Source organism: Mycteria americana, chromosome 2 (assembly GCF_035582795.1).
Source record: "Mycteria americana isolate JAX WOST 10 ecotype Jacksonville Zoo and Gardens chromosome 2, USCA_MyAme_1.0, whole genome shotgun sequence".
Classification (NCBI taxonomy): domain Eukaryota; kingdom Metazoa; phylum Chordata; class Aves; order Ciconiiformes; family Ciconiidae; genus Mycteria; species Mycteria americana.
Window position 1 is genome coordinate 151,471,512 of NC_134366.1, and position 18,038 is coordinate 151,489,549.

The window sequence follows — 18,038 nt, forward strand, 5'->3', positions numbered from 1 at the left end:
GGAGGAAATAGGCTATTCAAAAGTTAAGTATTGTTAGTTTGTTAATTAGCAGTTAGTAGCAGCAGATTTCCATCAGGCCAGTGTCTGTATGTGGGAGCATTTGCCTGCCTTGGCACTAAAGACCTGACGGTTGTGCTTTCAATTTCCTCAGTCCTTCTCTCCAACCAAGTCCACTGGCAAGTCAGTTTGCAGGAGGAGGAGACTTATTAGGTTATTAAAATGTTAGCTCAATTTTATTATGGTTGTGCTAAATTGCTTCATTTGTGTTTTAAATTATTTTATATTGTAATCGCACAGCTTGATTGTAATTATGCTACTGCCAGATATAGGAACTTCAAATCAAAGTAAATAAATTAATGGAATAAATATTAACTGCTTAATAAGCGCCATTAAAAAGACTAGTTGCTCCCTGAGTTTACTTGTAAGATTCTGTATAAACAGCCTGAAAGATACTATAAAACAACCTTTTTTTATTCAATGCTCATCCTACATTTAACAAAAAGGCATCTGCTAACCGTTAGTTTTTGCAAACAGAGCATTGGCCATTTCCACTTAAATAAAAGTGGGTGCAATTGTTTTTAATGTAATCTCATAAGCCGCTTTTATAAATATTTTTTTAAATCTTTATTTGCTTTGTTTCAGGTAATGTAATCCAGATACAAAATTGCCTCATTTCCTGAGCATTGTGCTCTGGGCATTCTTGAAAAATCTTTTTTCTATTTGTTTGTTTGTTTGCTTTCAAAGAGGAGGTTGTGGTGCTTGGTTGTTTTAAGGGAGAGAAATTTCTCAATAAATATCTGTTACGCATGGAATTTCTTCAACTTCCGCCAACGAAGCATTTGCAAAAAACAGGCATTGTGAGGCCATCCAGAATTATTCTCGATTTTTATTTTATTTTACTTTTTTTTACACCCACGCCTTTGATGGCAGGGGGTCCATGAAGAGCAGATGCAGTAGCTAAGACCACATGTAACCTCTGATCTAATGGAAAGCCCAGGCTGCATGGAGAGCAATGCAGGCTGGCTCTGGCAGGAAGTCTGATTCACTGCCTCTCTGTCAGCCTGGGCTTCCTACGAGGCAGAGAGAGGATTTAGGGCTGTTTCCTAGCATAGCATTGAGGGAGTTCTGCTGGAGTGTCACCTGTTCCCCTCCGAGTATCTTTAGTGTCCAGTACATCTGCATCCATGGACGTGGCGGGGTGCAGCCCCCACCCGTAAAGACAAGCTGGCCTGGGAATATACATTCCTCAGGTTACTGTAAGTGCTCATTTTTGAACTTCCTGACACAGCACTTGTGAGTACGCTAGTAGAAATGTTTTCCCACTTGTGTTCTTTAAATTCCAATGGAAACCATTTTTAAAACAAGACCAAACGTTCCACTTCAGGGTTCGAAATGCAGAGATGATTGCAGCATCCTACTGGCTTTTAAAATTGACTGCAGACCAAAATATGATTCATCCATTGAAATAAAAGTGTGTTGCAGAGCTCATTTGGTCTGGGTAAAGTTCCAGCTGAACGGGCCAAGTTGCCGTCCCGCGCACATGGTCGGTAGCCCGGTCCCCTGCCTGGCAGCTGCTGGGGTGCTGTGGATCGCTGAGCCCCCCCATTAAAGCCTCCCACGGGCTATGCCCCTGAGCTGCCCTGGCTCTCAGCTACAAACTGGAACAAAATCACATTTTGGAGAACGAAAATCTTCAAGATGTGAAATCTCTCCTGCCTCTCTCCTCTCCTTTCCCCTTACTCCCCTTTCTCTTCAGAAGTTTGGTTTTTGCTGTCTGCTGTTAACACAAGAATGAGGAGATAGCACATGAAATCAAAAGCTTGCAAATTCAAATCAAGTTTAGGAAGATATTTCATAAACTGTGAAATGTGGAGCTGAGGTCTGGACCTTAGCAAGACGAAAAGTGGCTTTGGATGTTTGGGTGCATTCAAAAATAGCCAGAGATTTTTTTTTTTCCCTAAAAAAAAAAGGGGGGGGGGGAATGTGGATGTATTGAAGGCCCCAGCTTCTCAGTCTTGCCGATTTTAAATTACAGCCTTGGTTGTCAATCTGTGATAGTTGTCTCACCATTTTTCTTTTGCTGCCACAGACAAATTTTTCACATGGTGTAGAGGATAGAATTTCTGGCCGTCTTCACCGCTCTTCACTTCTCAAGCCTTACTTTTCTCTCTCTTGGCTTGCTGTGGAGTAATTCTAGCCTCTCCTTTTACTTATATATGTATCCCTTGGGTTTTCTCCAGCATTTTCTTTATACAAATAACTGCAAATTTAAGTGTTGATTTTTGGGAGAATCATAGAAAATGGAAATGGAAATGACCTATTATAATACATTATTCAGACCAGTTCCCTGCTGATGCATAATTGTTCCCTGTTGTATATTTTATAGTGTTCTGTCAAGTGTATTTTTAAACATTCTGAACGTTTCCATCATTTCCTTGAGGGAGAAGAGTCCTTTTTCTAACAGCTCTCCCCATCAGGAATTCCTCACTTTTCAGCCTAAATTTTCTCTTTTTCATTCAATTGCTTCTCTGGCAAGTCGTATGCCCTTGGCATAGGGATTGATTGATTGATACTGTTTTATTCCTTTCCTGATCCTTAGTCCTATAAAAATGCATATGCTGTTTTCTACTTTAGAAGGTATTTTAATCAAGATACGTATATTTCAGTCTTTTGGCCTTTGATGTAAATGAATTTGTCTTACCTAGATACATTTTATAGCTCCTATTTGGAACTCCCTTCAAGTTTTTGAGATGTACACCAGCATAGTTGGTTTTGAAATCTCTGGATTTTGGCTTTCTTCTCATTATATAAAAACTTATTTATTGATCCATATCTGGTATATTTGGATGTACAGTCAAGTCTGTTACCCAGGTTCCAAATTAACCATATGCTATGGGCTTGGAAGTACTCAAACTAGATCTTTGCATGGCCCTTTGGGATTATTACCTCCAATGCAAAATTGTGTCAATGCAACTATCCTGCTTCCAGAATTAGCTCAGTTTCAGAATAACACAGTTTCACTTGAACTAAAAAAAAAAAAAAAAAAGCTTGAAATCAGTAAGGCTAGTGCTGGGTTAAAAGTAATATATTTTGTTGGACTCAGGCTAATTTTGTGCATTGAGTTTTCTTTGTGTTGTGTTCCTAATCTGTAATTCTGGGGCCCTTCTCATTATTCATGTATCCCAGTCCTGCAGTGCCCCAGGTAATGAAGAGGTGACGGTGCTGCACTCCTTGGAGACGTGACAGAGCTAAATAATCTCCTGAGAGCCCCATGGTTCCTTTATTTTTTTTTATTCTGTGCTTACGTGCTGCAATTCCCAGTGCCCTGAGGGCAGTGTTTGTATAGCTAATGTATTATGTCATGCAAGGATTTTCTGCTATGTAAGTTCTTTCCATCAGAGATATTTTCATCTTTAAACAGCTACAACTTTGAAATAATTATTAGGTATTTTATAACATAAGCACACCTTAGGATAATAGGAATACCTGTAAATATAGTCTTCAGAAGAAATGTTTGACTAGATTTACTGGATTTTCTGAAAAGCCGGTGGATGATCTGGGTTGCTATATACAGTATGTGATGATATCTTTCAGAAACGAGACAAAATAAAGGCATATTGCAACATTTTACGCCATATTGGTACACCTAAATGTTTATACTAATACTTCTGAAGGAACAATAACTTAGAGATCAATTTAATTGATTCAGTGATATTCATTGCACAATGTTCAGTAATTTTTACAATGCTTTACACCATATATTCTGAAAAACATTAGCATGTTACTTATTTATGATGACCTACTAGCACAAAACAAGATAGGATGGTATATATCCAAGTCAGAGATGACATCCTTGTTCAGAACAACTACAAAACTATATTTTGGAAAAGATGCGTACTTTGTGTAAAGATTTTTTATTATTATTATTTCCAGTATTCTAGGCAAACTCCAGACACAGGAAACAAGATATTCCCTAAAGCAGTTACTATAGAAAAGGGAGTGTGCCACACCATTCTGGTTAATGTAATTAAAGGAAAGGGCTAAGAACCATAAAAATGTAGAAATTCACATGGAAAATATACAAATCTGTTGTATGCAGTGACAGCTCTTAAATAACTGTTGAGAGCTGACTTTATAAATGTATAGCGGGAATAAAGGGAAGGAAAGGCTGTAATGTATATGCCATGCAGTACAAATACTGCTGTAAAGTCATTGCCTGAAAATTGATCAAATAAAAACAGAAGAATGTGCTAACTTTTGATCTTTTCCATATAGATCTAAAGTCATGATCAATTGGTTTCAGTAGGTTCTTTGAAATCACATAAGGGTTCATATGTGCCAAGTTTTATATGAATCACATGATAAGGTCAAGAAATACAAATTCCAAAGCTGACTTTATATACCCAGTCCACATATGACTGCGATACCACGATACCATATGTTGACTATAATAATGGGTATGTAAATACTGTTCTTGAAAGGAATCCATTCAGTAAAACTGAAATAAAGCCATTATTGCAGTTTTTAAATTGACGGAAAATGGGAGAGAATAACATCAAGAAAATCTCCTTAAATCGTTAAGGATGAGGCAGACATTCAATAATTAACATAGCAGTCTTGATAATAAAGAATAATTGATTATTTAGAATTTAAGACCTGTAGTACCAGAATTGAGGACTGTTTAATGAAGGTCATGAGTTGCTAAAGATTAAAAAGCCTTTTTACAGTACTGTTTTTGCCATTCATGATATGTGGAAAATGAAGAGAAGAATAGCACTTGGAGGAAATTAATTTTAATGTACTATTGTAATATTATAAACTGATCAAGGAATACAATTCAAGGTGGTATGCAAGAATAGCTACTGATTAGCTATTGAGTGAAACTCCAAAGAGAATGATATAACCACATTGTCATTATGCTCTATTCCTGAGATCTGGTAGCATTCTGGTCTTTTAGCCTTTATCATTTATCTTTCCATTATTATTTTGTCTAGCTGGCAATGAAAATACAATCTAGAAGTAGCAGGTTTTGGGCACAGATCTCTTGTAAGGACTGCTTAAGTGTCATCATAATTAAAGCTAGAATTATGTGCTATTTAAAGTCATCTTGTGGTAACTGATGTCTTTTACTAATATTTTACTTGGTATTTTTGCAGGTTTTCTACATTTTGTGTAAATACAGCTTTGCCCTATTGCCTGTGTATAACAGTAGTATTAGGAATGTTATTTACTGTGTTACGTTTTAAACTTTTTAATTTTATTTAATCAATTTTGTACGTAGCATTTTGTTGTGTATCATATTCCTGGAATATCATTAATGATTATGATCTTTATCACCTGTAGATCCTGGGAAGACTCTACCAGAAGCTCTGGATTATTGCAAGATTTGGTTGCAGACAGTAGCAGGAGAGGTAGATGCTAAAAGTGGTATTCCGCCTCCTCTTATCACTGTGCAAATTAAAGACTTCCTTAATGGACCACGTAAGCATTGCACTTTAATCTCTTTTTTTCTAATGTAATCTATTTGTATATATGCACACATAGACACACACATTAAATCATCAGAAAAACATTGTATTCCTTGCTAATGAATATAAAATTTTCATCCAGCAATTACCCTGAATTGAAATCAAAGTTGAGGAATGATCAGTCCTGGACCAGTCATAGGTTTAAGTCTAATTATTTATTTTCTTCTCAAGGTAAATTTAGAAATTTTACTCCTCAAGAAGGCTGAGGTTGGCAAATTTCCAACGGAATGAAACCTACCTGCTTCTGGCCCTAGAACAACTGAAATTTTATTACAGTTATGTTTATAAAAGCTGACTTTTAAAGTGTTTCTGAAGATTTTTATAAGCCTCCTTCTCTTGAGTTCCTTGGAATCTGGATACCTCGTATTGCAAATTCCTATTGTCTAAAGTGTTGATACTGTAAAATTTAAAAAATAGTGGGTGTAGTATGAAGGTTTATTAGCATTTACTTAAAATAATGTGACTTGAAGTTTCACTCCCAGAGTGTCAGAAAATCCTGCAAATTGATGTCATCCATTCTCTATTTTGTGAATTATGTATTTATAACTACATTACTGTGTAGAATATAACTGAGGTTATATTAGAAGTTAGAAAATACATTTACATTTACCTGTGCCATCATAATTCATTTCTCTTATGCATATTTTTAATAATTTGTTGAATTGTATAACAATGTTGTTTTTTCCCCCTGAATATCCTTCACTCAGCACACAGAATGACCTGTTATCAGTCATTTAGTGAGCAACTCTTCAGTACTGGGTTTTCCTATTCATTCAGTTACCTATTCATACAGTCTTACAGCACACTATCTAAACCTGGATCTACAGTAGGATTACTTAATTCCCCTGCATTGCTTACTGCTTTAGGATCTGAGCACTACAGAAATACTAGTTTACCTGCACAACCCTCCAATGGGTAATGGAATAGTATGCCCTTGCCATTTCACAGAAGGCAACTGAGGCACAGGGAAATTAAAGGTTTTCTCATTGTATTAAGGTTATCAATTTAAATCACACAATTTAGTTTTCCAAGGTACTTAAAAAATATAGAAATTTAGATGTTGGAAACACAGCTCATATTGTCTTTGGGTGAATCAGTAATCAGTTCTGCATATCAGACCCCAGGACATCAAATTGAACAACCAGAGAATGAGACATACATATTTACCTGCTGACTATAAATACTGTGGTTAAGTAACTTGAAACTCCATTTTTTGCATGCAGGCAGGCAGGAGCCTCAAGGAAGGAATAAAGTACATGAAGAACCTCATCATTGCCCCTTTTTTGGTTTTCTGTGCTGCCTTAAAAGCATTATTTTAAGAGAAGATTTTAAAACCACCTGACAATGCAGAGCTTTTGTTATATTGATCCCTACTTGGCTTCATTAATAGGACTTTGAACCTTCAGACCTACTGCATGTTCTACTGCCATTTGAACTAAAGGATTAATTGATAATAATAGTAGATTTTCATTCTAATCATGACCAGCACAAGAGGGGTAGACACACCTACTGTCAGTGGCCTTTTGGTCACTGCTGCCAGATTGGTTTTCTTTTATCCTTGCCCCCCTCCAATTTTTTTGCGTCATCTCTCCTCACATCTGGCAGATTCCCATATTCCCAGACTTTTCATCTGTGCATTCCCCTTTTCTCAAGGTTCTCACTGTAGTTTCCTGGTGCAGCCTTTATATTTAATTTATTACACACCTGAAGGTGTTTCCCTTATACTCTCCTGTCAGTAGGACAGACTTCTAATTAAACTAGCAAACATGGAAGTTGGTACCAGCTTGGAAAGTATATATTCACAAGTAGTCTAAGTGTCTACCCCATTCTCAACAATTCAGTCAGATCTCTCGAATCAGTGTTAAATCTCTCCCCTCCATGGTATATGGCTAAATAGGGAACTGAAAAACCATAAATTAATGCATCATAAACTTCAGTGTATTTATTCTTGCAAAGCATATAAAACTTCAGAGATTTCCTCCAGGATCTCTTCTTAGCCTAAAGGCATTTTTTTTAATCATCTTTTTGCTGGTAATTGGAACTATCATTACACATGACTCAACAGTACTTACTCTGAATTTTAATGAAGTGTTTTGCAGGTGTAATATAACAATTCCTTTGCAGATTTTTCTAACCTCAGCTGTTGCCACTATGAGATCCTCTTCAAATAAACTAACCTTTACCAAGAAGCCTTCCGTGAGGGCTGGAGGTTTCATTGGATGAGTAATGGAAGGCGCTTTCTGCATGTGATTGCGTCAGAACAGCACATGCAAAGAGTTATGAAAGCTTGACAACTCCTCAGCAGGCTACTGGAAAATAAGTTACTAACTCTCCTTGGGGGAAAGAAGTCCTCTAACCACAACTTTTTCTAGAGTGAGGTAGCTTGGCCGTCCGCAGGCCTGGAGAAAGTGTCTACATCACCAGATCCTAACTAAGCTGGCAGTTGTTCATTGAGGACAAGAACCTCAGCAAAACTCCTGAGAGCTCTTGTAAGGTCACCAGACAGATGATATTTGTGATGGGAGACATCACAGTTAATAAACTGAATAAATGCACTGCTGGAGTACACTTACGTTACACACCTCAAAGGCCTACTCTTTTTTGGTGAACATTTGGCAAATAATGCTGCTACTAACTGGTGTATTTTCTAAGGACATACTGTGTGTTTGCATATTCATTTATGTGTATGCATTTTATAACTGCAGTAAGTAAATTATTAAAATGCCCTGGATGCACTAGTAGGTGCTACCTGTTGGGTACAGCTGATCTGCTGTTCTGAAAAGTCAGCACATTTTTCAAAGCTGTGCCTATGCAGACAAAAATCTGGATGTAGCTGTTGGGATAACTCTACAGTTTTCTGTGTAGACTTTAAGTGTTCAGAGTTCAGTGATTTAATTGTAATGTCATTTTTCTTACGAAATGTGTTGTTGGTGTACTGAGGTTAAATTTCAAATATAACAAACATGCCTATGTTTTATGATGCGAACTACTATGCAAGCAGTTAAAAAAATCTGCAAGTGGTTCCCAGTGTTTGCTGTGTTAGATAAAACCGGTACTCCTTGTAAATAGTTTGTCAGCTGAAGCAGATAAGTAGATAGTGTTCCATAGAAAAACCGTATGGTTTCACCACACAGGAAACCAGGTTGTCAGTCCATATTAGCTCGGAGATCAGAAAACTACAGCAAGTAGCTAAACTTGGAAACCACTAATTAAATGAGAATAACAGGACACATTAATGCACTTCTTGCCACTTGAGTTGATTATTTTGTACATTTTTGGCAACTAAAGAAAAATTATATTTCTTCCAGATTTAAGGTAATAGGATCCTAGGAGAAATAAGCATTCATCATCAGGCCTGTGGGAACAGACCTCAACTTTAACCCCACAATGTATTAAAGGACTATTCTTTCTTTTTCTACAGTAACTAATTATTTAAAATTTTTTAAATTCCATCTACATCAGTTTACATGACCCTCTCTCTTTTATATTCAGTCTGTTACTGGATTGTACATCTAATTCTTGTCTAATACGTGTAAGTGAACTATTTATTGCTTCAGCATTAGATATCATTCATTAGGTGAGGAACAAATATGACCATCTTGTTTTAATAGTTTTTGAAAATTTGTTCTCTTTACCCTCTAGTGCTTTCTTTGCATTTTTTTTAAATCAACTATGCTTTCTTAGCTATAAAAGCTGTCTCTGATGTATTCTCTCTGCATGCAAATGACACAAAACATGTTTATGAAGTACAGTTTCATACGAATTGCCTTAGAATACTTATACATGCAAAATATAGATAGTTTATGCCAAAGTACTCTTCCCCTGGCGGTTTCTTGGGAAGACGTTAGGCAAGGTGTGAATTAACTGCGGTCCTTGATACTTCGCCTTTCAAAATAGTTTCTACAGAAGAAACTATCCAGACAAACTAAGAAATACCACGTCCCACTCAAAGATAAAGTGAGAACTGGGGGACCTGGGGGATTGCTCTTTCCTGCCAGTCCCTCCCTGGCACTGTGTGGACACCACGCGGGGCACAGCACTGGATCTCGGGTTATGCATAAAAAGCAACAAACAAAACTGCACCACGGCACTCTCTCCAGCTTTTTTCCCCTGTTTGCAAAGGCAACTATTGTATCCATTAGCAAGGTCAGTGGTTTGGAGAAACCTGGAAAATAGCAGCTACCAGAAACCCACTAGAATAATATCTCCAGCAGGTGATAGATTAGTTGGAACAAATTGGAACCATTGCACTTCAGCAATCCTGGTTTCTTTCAAGCTGTTTTAAAAATGTCGTCATTTTAATACACAATATCAGCCCTGCGGAACAGTCCACAGCAGGTTAATTTGAATCATATGATGTATCACTGCCCTCAGCTGACATGAGCTCTGTTCCATGTGTGAAGCCATAATAAATCCATTCCCAACCGAGGCAAATTCCCTGTGAGAAGGTGAACTAATCCAGGCCTCACACTGGCATGTTAGCCCTCCGTAATTGAAAGCAGGGCCACCTGTTCCCAGCACAGTTAGCCTATAGAGAGAAAATTAGCATTAGATCAGATACTTAATATATTGAAAAATCATTCATACTACTTGCAAGTTCAGCTGTGGGCTGCTTAGCATGACATCATATATAAACCTAGGAATGTGCCCACTTGATCCCAGTTTAACAGTTTTGTTAACCATGGTGTTTGTTAACTTTGAAATGAGAATTTTTTGATTTAATGAGAGCTGACACGTGAGAAGGGGAACTAGCCAGGGTGCAGACTTTTCTAATTAACTCTGGGTCATTTGCAAAACTTTTGAGCTTTCTAGTAGGTTTTTTTTTCCCTTTGCTCTTTTACAAACAAGTTTTTAAAGCACTGACACTGTAGCCATGAAATGATATTTATTTGATTAAGAGGGCAAAGAGAAATATTCCGAACAGGTGTACCAGCCTGTAGGTATTGCTTTGTTTTTAACACATCTATTGTCTGTAATATCAGTGTAATAATGTGTAAAATTATCAAAGTACCTTTCTCAAAGCAATGCCTACAACACTTAGTTTAAATGAAATTTAGTTTCGTAAATGCCTAAGTACTGAAAATGAAGACTGCACACTGTACCCACATGGATAAGTTTGAAAATATTTTCTTGGTATCTTTTTCAGTGTATTGGCATTCTTTTTAAACTTCATTTCAAACATTTGCCCAATTTTCTGAAATCCTCTTTTGTTTTTCTTTTTTTCCTTTCTTCATGTACGTCTTAAAATAGATGTATTACTCAGCAGCTAAAGCAGATAATAGAGAGTTAGTATTTATGGGTTCTTTTCTTTTCCACAAACCTGCTCCATGACCTGGAACAATTTATTTCATCTCACTGTGTTGTGCTTCAGCTTCCCTGACTCTCTGTTGAGAGACTTAATGTTTCCCTTAGCTAGGGTTTTCCTTTCATGGTAGTGTCTCCCAATGTCCACATTATAGTTTTTGGCCTCGCCACCCAACCCTTGACACACTTCTGTAATACGTTTGGTAGTTGCACAGTTGCTTCCTTTCAGTCAACATCCTATGAATGGCAGTAACCCTCCATCCTTTATTAATAGTATCGTTGACCTACAACAATTTATTTTGGTTCAATTGTGACAATTTAAGAAAAATAATAGAATTACATCACTGAGCCTTGTCTGAGATCTCAAACCTAGGCACTGGCTAGCTAGAGCTGTTAATGTCTTCGTGTCACCTTTGCGTAATGTCAGTGACATACTAGGTCGTGGAAGGAGGAGTTGTTACCGCTGGGGAACACCCCACATGGCTTGAGCTGATTCAGCTCCCTGAAGGCTGTAGTTTGCCATATTGGCCTTAGAGAGCTGCTTCTGTGGGGCTGCAGCACACAGATGGCAGTAGGTACAAATACTGAGCAGTGACTACCAGCCTCTTCCAGACTAATTGGCATCTGTCTCAAAGAAGCAGAATACAAGATGGACTGCAGATGGCCTCTGAAGCCTTGTCTCAAGTTTCTTCCTCCTTTTCCCTTGATCCAAATTGAGAATGATGAATTAGAGGATAAAAACAATTCATTTGTATTCTTCTTGCTTTTCAATTTCTTTTAATTTGCCTCTCTTTTGATGCCTGACCAGGGACAATTGAGAACAGTACCGCTAGTCTTTTCTTTACATGTCTCTCTCTTTCCTATTTTTATAAATTTAATTTTTGCAATTCAGCCATTTCCCTGTTACTGAAGGGCCACCCTGACTCCAAATCAGAATCAGGGCTCAAGATTACCTTTACCTTCCTCAGATTTCCTCTGTTAGGCTCCTGACATCAGGATGGGTGGCTCCCAGAGAAAGAATATTACTGGTGGTAAAATGTTTCATGCCTGTTGTCTGCTCCTCTCCTGTTTACGACTAGGAAATTCAGTCCTCCTAAGAGTTTAGGGCAAATAGTAGTTTCTTCTACAGCAGTACTATTTATTAAGTTTACTATTTTACAGCCTTCTTGGAGTAGGGGAGAGCGAGACCCATGTCCAACCTGAGGAGGAAAGACCTGGTCTTTTCTATATTAGCTATGAGAAATAAAAGATCCATTGCAGAATGAGGGGTATGAGAAGTGAACAAATTCTTGGAAAATGCCATATTTTTCTCTCTCACAGTTCAACATTTCTCATAGTCTGTGAAAAGATCCCAGTCTTATAAATAAAGCTTATAAATAATTTTCATGGAGTTTACTTTCTGGTTTTTCAGATTCAGTGTATACTATGGTAGTTTATTGGTCATAGAAATAGTAACCTGGTGTACATTAAGTTATGGCACATACTAGAATAAGCCCACTGACTTCAGTAAGAGCTGGGATTGACCTAAAGCAACTTGCTAGGAGCTCTGTTATTTTTGTGTTGCTTATTCATCCTTAGCCCACCAAATAAAAAGTCCTTTTGAGTAATATCATTATCCCAAGTTCACAGAATAATATTATATCTTCACAGTACAAACCTGAATGTTATGGAGAACAAGGGTAAAATACTCATAACCCTGAAATTTTTTATCTGAAGCTCTAAGTAATAAAATGACAAAGAAAGAAATTGTTTCAGAGAGAAATTTCGGAGTGCTCCTTATAGGTTTTCTTTTATAGATGTTATGATTTTGTTCAAACAGGCCATATTGAATCCATTGGGTTTTTTGTAATAGATTTCAAAATACATAATAAATGTAAGTAATATGATGACTAATGGGTCAAGTGAAGTTGGAACTTTTTAAATGAGAAAATAGCTGGAAACAGTTTTCAGGAAACTATTCCAGTTGATTTTTGGTCCCCCACAAGGTGTGCATTAACATAAACTCCATAGAATTGCCTCTGGGACCTGAATTCCCTCTCTGATTTCATTATTGCAACGTGATTCTTTTCCTTTCGCTGTTAAGTCACCTCCTGGTGTGGTGGGAGCATATAATAAGTGTAATTTATTTATATTTATCTAATCTCCTTTTAACTCAATAGTTATTTCATCATTCTGTTTCCTAGTAGCTGTTCAGAAAGTTGTGAAGGGTAATTAGAAACTAATAATTGACAGACATGGATTTACTGGGTAATCTAAAGAGATGTAGTGAAGAAATTGAGAGAGAGAAAGAACAATTCAAATTCTACACTCAAATGCTACACTGTAATAAAAAAATATTGCTTTGATATCATTTAGTTCAGTCTGATTTAAACATAACCAGAAATAACTCACTTGAACACAATCTATTTAAAAGCACAGTAATTTCTTCACTATTTATTTGCTGGAAATAGATAACACCTGGCAAAATAAGTTATTGGTATTATGTCTTAAATCTAAAGAAAGCACTGGGATATAATTGTGGTAGCCAGTCACTGGCTACTGGTAGGCAAAGGAGAGACTGATGTAATTGAGGAGTTAAAGGTGGCTTTGAGGTACCTTTTGCCCTGTCCTGATTCTGATGTAATTTTGGACAATTCAAAGAGTTGTTTGAATTACAGGAACCTGTGTTATCCTACTGGTACAGAATCTGCAGTGTTGTGTGGTGTGCTTCTCAAGGTGTTTAAAATCATCTAAAAAGACTGTTACCCTTGGATTTTGCACCTTGGAAATTTTATTCCAGCTGCATCTAGGTGACCCTTGACATTGTAACATCTCTTTTTAGCCCATTTTGAGTGACTGGAGAAGCTGCTGAACATCTATTTTCATCAACTGCTATAAATAGCTCTTCATATTTCATCAGTTTTCACTGTTTCTGTCCATCACTTGAATGTTTTTCTTAGAAGGAACATTAAAGTCTCTTTTACAGTGCTAAGTATAAAGTATAAAACAGGACAAAGACTAAAAACATGTCGATTGCTCAACTGGATTTTTATTTTTTCAACGTTTTACTTAAAATGCCAAAGAATCTCCTTACATAATCTTTCCCCAGTTGTAAAAATAACCTATGTCATTATGAGATAGTTAAAATATTTGCAGTGAAGGTTCCAGAGTTACGTTTTCTGCAATTATGCTTCTGGCTGCCACCACCTTCTGTCAGGGCTGATTCACTGCATAATAACAACTTAATACAAACGTTTGTCAAGTTATCAGTCATGACAACATTCTTCTGTGTGACATGTGCAGTTTCCAAATAGAAAACAGGGAAATCATTTGCATTTCTCTGGTATCCTAGTGTCCATTTTTTTAGCGCTCTCTTGGATGAGCACAGTGTTTGTGAAAACAAGTGGCTAACAGCAGTGATAAAACACAGGCCAGGACCACAGGTGCCATGCATGTCCACCACTGAGCTTCACCAGCACCCTGTGTCCTCTCTGCCCTGGCCTCAGGAAGCCCAGGAGAGAACTATTGCTCTCATATTCATCTCCTTTTAAACCTTTCTCAATCAGGTTACTCTCTGGCTTTAGCTTGACACCTGTTCTGTCAACTCATGTCTAAGCAGTTTTTTGGGTTGTAGGGTTTTTTTGTTGTTTTTTCCTCTTCTGGGCTATACTACCATTGGAAAGTGTTGGCAATCAAATGTGCCTTTGACAAAGCAGTTAGATATGAAAGCTGTCATACGAAGCAATAAGGGTCCTTCCCTCATTTACTAACTTACAAACATAATACGTAGCAAAGCCAAGAACATCTATTCTATTTTACTCCTTTATTACTCCATCACTAATGGAGAAAATTAAGTCGATAAGGGACTTGTTTTGAAAGTGCCTAAATGGTTGAGAAACCCAAATCCTAGTGTGAGTTGGATTTCTAAGTTGGGTAATTTTTAAAATGCTGCTCATTTGTTTGTTTGGGTTTTGGTGTGTTTTGGGGTTTTTTTAAACATTTCATTAGAATAACACTCCTTTCCATTTGAGTATCATAAGTAAATTAATATCGTAGTGTCACATGTGTCTCTACTTTCTTTGTAAGTCTCCTTTCTCCATTCAAAGGGAGGAGAGGACCAATGATGTGTGCAAAAAGGCAGGCGAGTCTTGGGGTATTCTTTAGTGCCAAGAAGGGTGGAGAGATTTTCAAAAATGTTACGACATTTTTCTTTCCTTGGTTTTAATTAAAAATATCAGTACGTAAGTGTTTTGAAAAATCTTCAAAGTTGATCATGTGTGGTTTTGGATGCCTAAAAATCTTGCTGTCTTCTAATGTCCAGCTTCCTAGCTTTGATACTTGCCTTTCTACTAGGCCCACGTGTTAGCTAGTGTTTTGCCACAGTTCCTAGTTCAGTGCAGAAGTCTTTAACACAAGAGAAAGCATTTTCAAAAAACCATTAATTAAAATTGTAAGTTGCAATTAAAATAGTTTTTCAGTCTTAAATTTCAGTTAGCTGTGGCTTGTGGAGCACTACAGACTTTTTTCTAAGATTGTTTTGGTTTTTTTAATTCAGCTATAACGAATCTTACATGGCCATTAATGTTTCTCTTATCTTTGTAGAAAAAGTGCTAGTTTATAATTCAGAGACTTATCTATTCAGATACCAAAGCATCTAACTGAAATTTAGAACCCCCAGATATTTTGGGGGGTCAGAAGAGTGCTTCATCATGTGCCTGGGACTCTCTGAAGTCAGTATAAACCTATGCTTAAGAGCAGCTCCAAAGATCTCCTCCTGCAGCCCTTTACCCTTGTTGTAAATTACAAGTTTTTACCTAAAGAGTGGGAGAATTGAGCTCATCAGTTTGCATCAGTGTTAAGAGTAGAATGTGATCCTGGACAACTTGAAACTAGGTCCTAATTTTGGTGAAATATTCATTAATCTGTGTAAAACCTTCAACAAACAGTGTTTCCTGTATATATGTATAATGAAACTTGAAACTAAGTAGTGCTGTTTTCTCTGAACATTTAATCTAGTTTCGATATATGCACAGAATTTTAATCATTTGTGGTTCTTGCGGGTGGGGTGGTGGGAATCAAACAGCAAAGTGAAAAGCAAACTTTTCCCCCTGCTCAGGGTAGCTGTCTCATTACTGAGTGAAAGCTGAGTTTGAAATGAGAAATTTTAAAAGCTACATTAAAGCTGGATTTCTGTAATGAAGTGTAATGTACTGATAAAAAGGCAGATAGCAGCACAGAAATAAGTTTCAACCATCATAAAATCCTGCTTCCCGTCTGTGAAATAATCTTGGTAATTGCAACATCTCGGCTACTAAAATATCACTGTTGTCAATGTTGTTTATATTAGTTGTGATTTCTAAAGATTCTGTGAGACTTTTAGCAGTCTGGGAAGTACCAAAATCCTTTACTAAGGAGACAAAGAACATTTTAAAAATATTAGGTTATTCCAATCTCCCTGGAAAACAAAGAAATCTAAACATACCTCAGTTTTTGTATTTGCTTTTCATTTCACATTTCATCTTGAAAGTACATTGAAGAATACGGCATATTAGCTGTGTAGGAAACAACAGAATATACATGTTATTCACTCATTTAAATGTGTTGAAAATGTTCGCTGTTGGCTTTGGAGTTTAGTCAAATAGTTCTACTGGATGTAAAACTCAAGAGAATGTGAAGTATATTTTCATTCTGACACAAAAGTACTAATGTATTTACCCTCCTACACGCTCGAATAAAGTGTGTGTCTTTCAGATAGCTGTGGTGATCCCTGGGAAGAAACAAGGAAATAACATGGACATTGTGACATGTTTCTTCCTTTAAAACTGTATATAGTGAAGATTGCTTATAGTACTTTTCATGATGTTTTAATTCAGATTTATTCCTAAAAATATTGTTTCATTATGTTTTACCATTGATTCAGTCCTTTTAATGAAACATGGTAGAAATAATGTTATCTTCACTAAATGCCTAATATTTTTACATTGCTTGAATAATTCCACTATAGCTTCTCATATTTCTTTCTCCAATTCTCTCCTACAGCTGACGTAAATGTGGACATATCAAAACCTTTGAAAGCAAATCTCAGCTTTGTCAGACTTGATCAAATAAGCCAGTTTTTGAAGAAAATCATAACCACAAATGATGATGAGCCCCGGAAGGAGGCTGCTCCGTCAGCTGGCGTCATTCCAGATGAGGATGTCACTTCGATAACCAAACACCCCAGTACAAAGGATTTGCTACCTGCAGCGCACACCGACACTGCGCAACAGGCTTCAGAAAAAGAAAACTTGTGGCGAGCCCTTTCCTGCTTCCAGAAAATTTCCATTCACACTGTTCAAATGGTTGTTTCGATGGAAACCACTCCACATCCCAGTAAACCTTGTTTGTTAGTCTCTTTATCAAACCTCAGTGGGAGCCTGGATATTAAAAGTGGACATAAAACTGCAGGTAAGAGTTTTTGAAAGTTGGAAGTGCTACTGATTTGTTCAAGTGGTGGTCTAGTAACCATTTTAAAGCGTGGGGCATTAAGGCAAACTCCTCTAGCTAACATCATAAATCCACAACAGAAAATACCAAATCCCTGATAGACTCCATTACCTGAGTTTTCCTTTCAGTGAGGCAGCACCCAAGAGTCCTTAATTTTGTAGTTCATATCCCCTAGCTTGTAATTACTAATTTATTGACGGAATTCTGGCTGGAATAGTGGTTGCAAGAACCACTATTCTGGTATTCTGATAATTCAGCACATGCTTCAAAGGGCAAAATTTTGACAGTTTTCACTCTGTAACTACATTTTCTTGTTAGGACCCTATATTTCTGTTTAAAAAAATACAAAATAATTGTTCAGAGCCCTGATATATGCTACTATGTAAACATTGGGTCATACCATTATTCTCCTCCAGACTTACGAAGTTTTAAATTTTTACATGCTTCCTCTCCACAGCTGAGAGTCACCCAGGGAAAACGGGCGCTCCAGCCTCATTACTGCAGAACTGCAAAGAAACTTTACACCTTGGGTACAATTAACAGGATACTAGAGACTCATTTAAAATAAAGACATTTTGAGTGTCTTTGTAAATTGTTTTATTAGTCTTTTAATAAAATTAATAAGATGGTACATTTACATGATGTGGAGATGGGCCAGCTGTAGGTAGTTGGCAGAGTAGCTTGCAAGGTAAAATGGTCTGTAGCTGAGAGGAACAAGTTGTAGGCCAAGCGAGGTGGTGA

General features: G+C 37.0%; 1 protein-coding gene across 10 annotated transcripts in view; it reads left to right on the forward strand.

The window, feature by feature from the left end:
- The window catches only part of VPS13B (vacuolar protein sorting 13 homolog B), a 491,276-nt gene that overhangs the window by 377,028 nt on the left and 96,210 nt on the right, over window positions 1-18,038 (forward strand). For all 10 annotated transcript variants that reach the window (XM_075495027.1, XM_075495031.1, XM_075495030.1 and 7 more), the window contains 2 exons: window positions 5,344-5,481; window positions 16,851-17,258. In XM_075495027.1, the coding sequence (XP_075351142.1) occupies window positions 5,344-5,481; window positions 16,851-17,258 (546 nt within the window). The remainder of the gene's footprint in view (window positions 1-5,343; window positions 5,482-16,850; window positions 17,259-18,038) is intronic.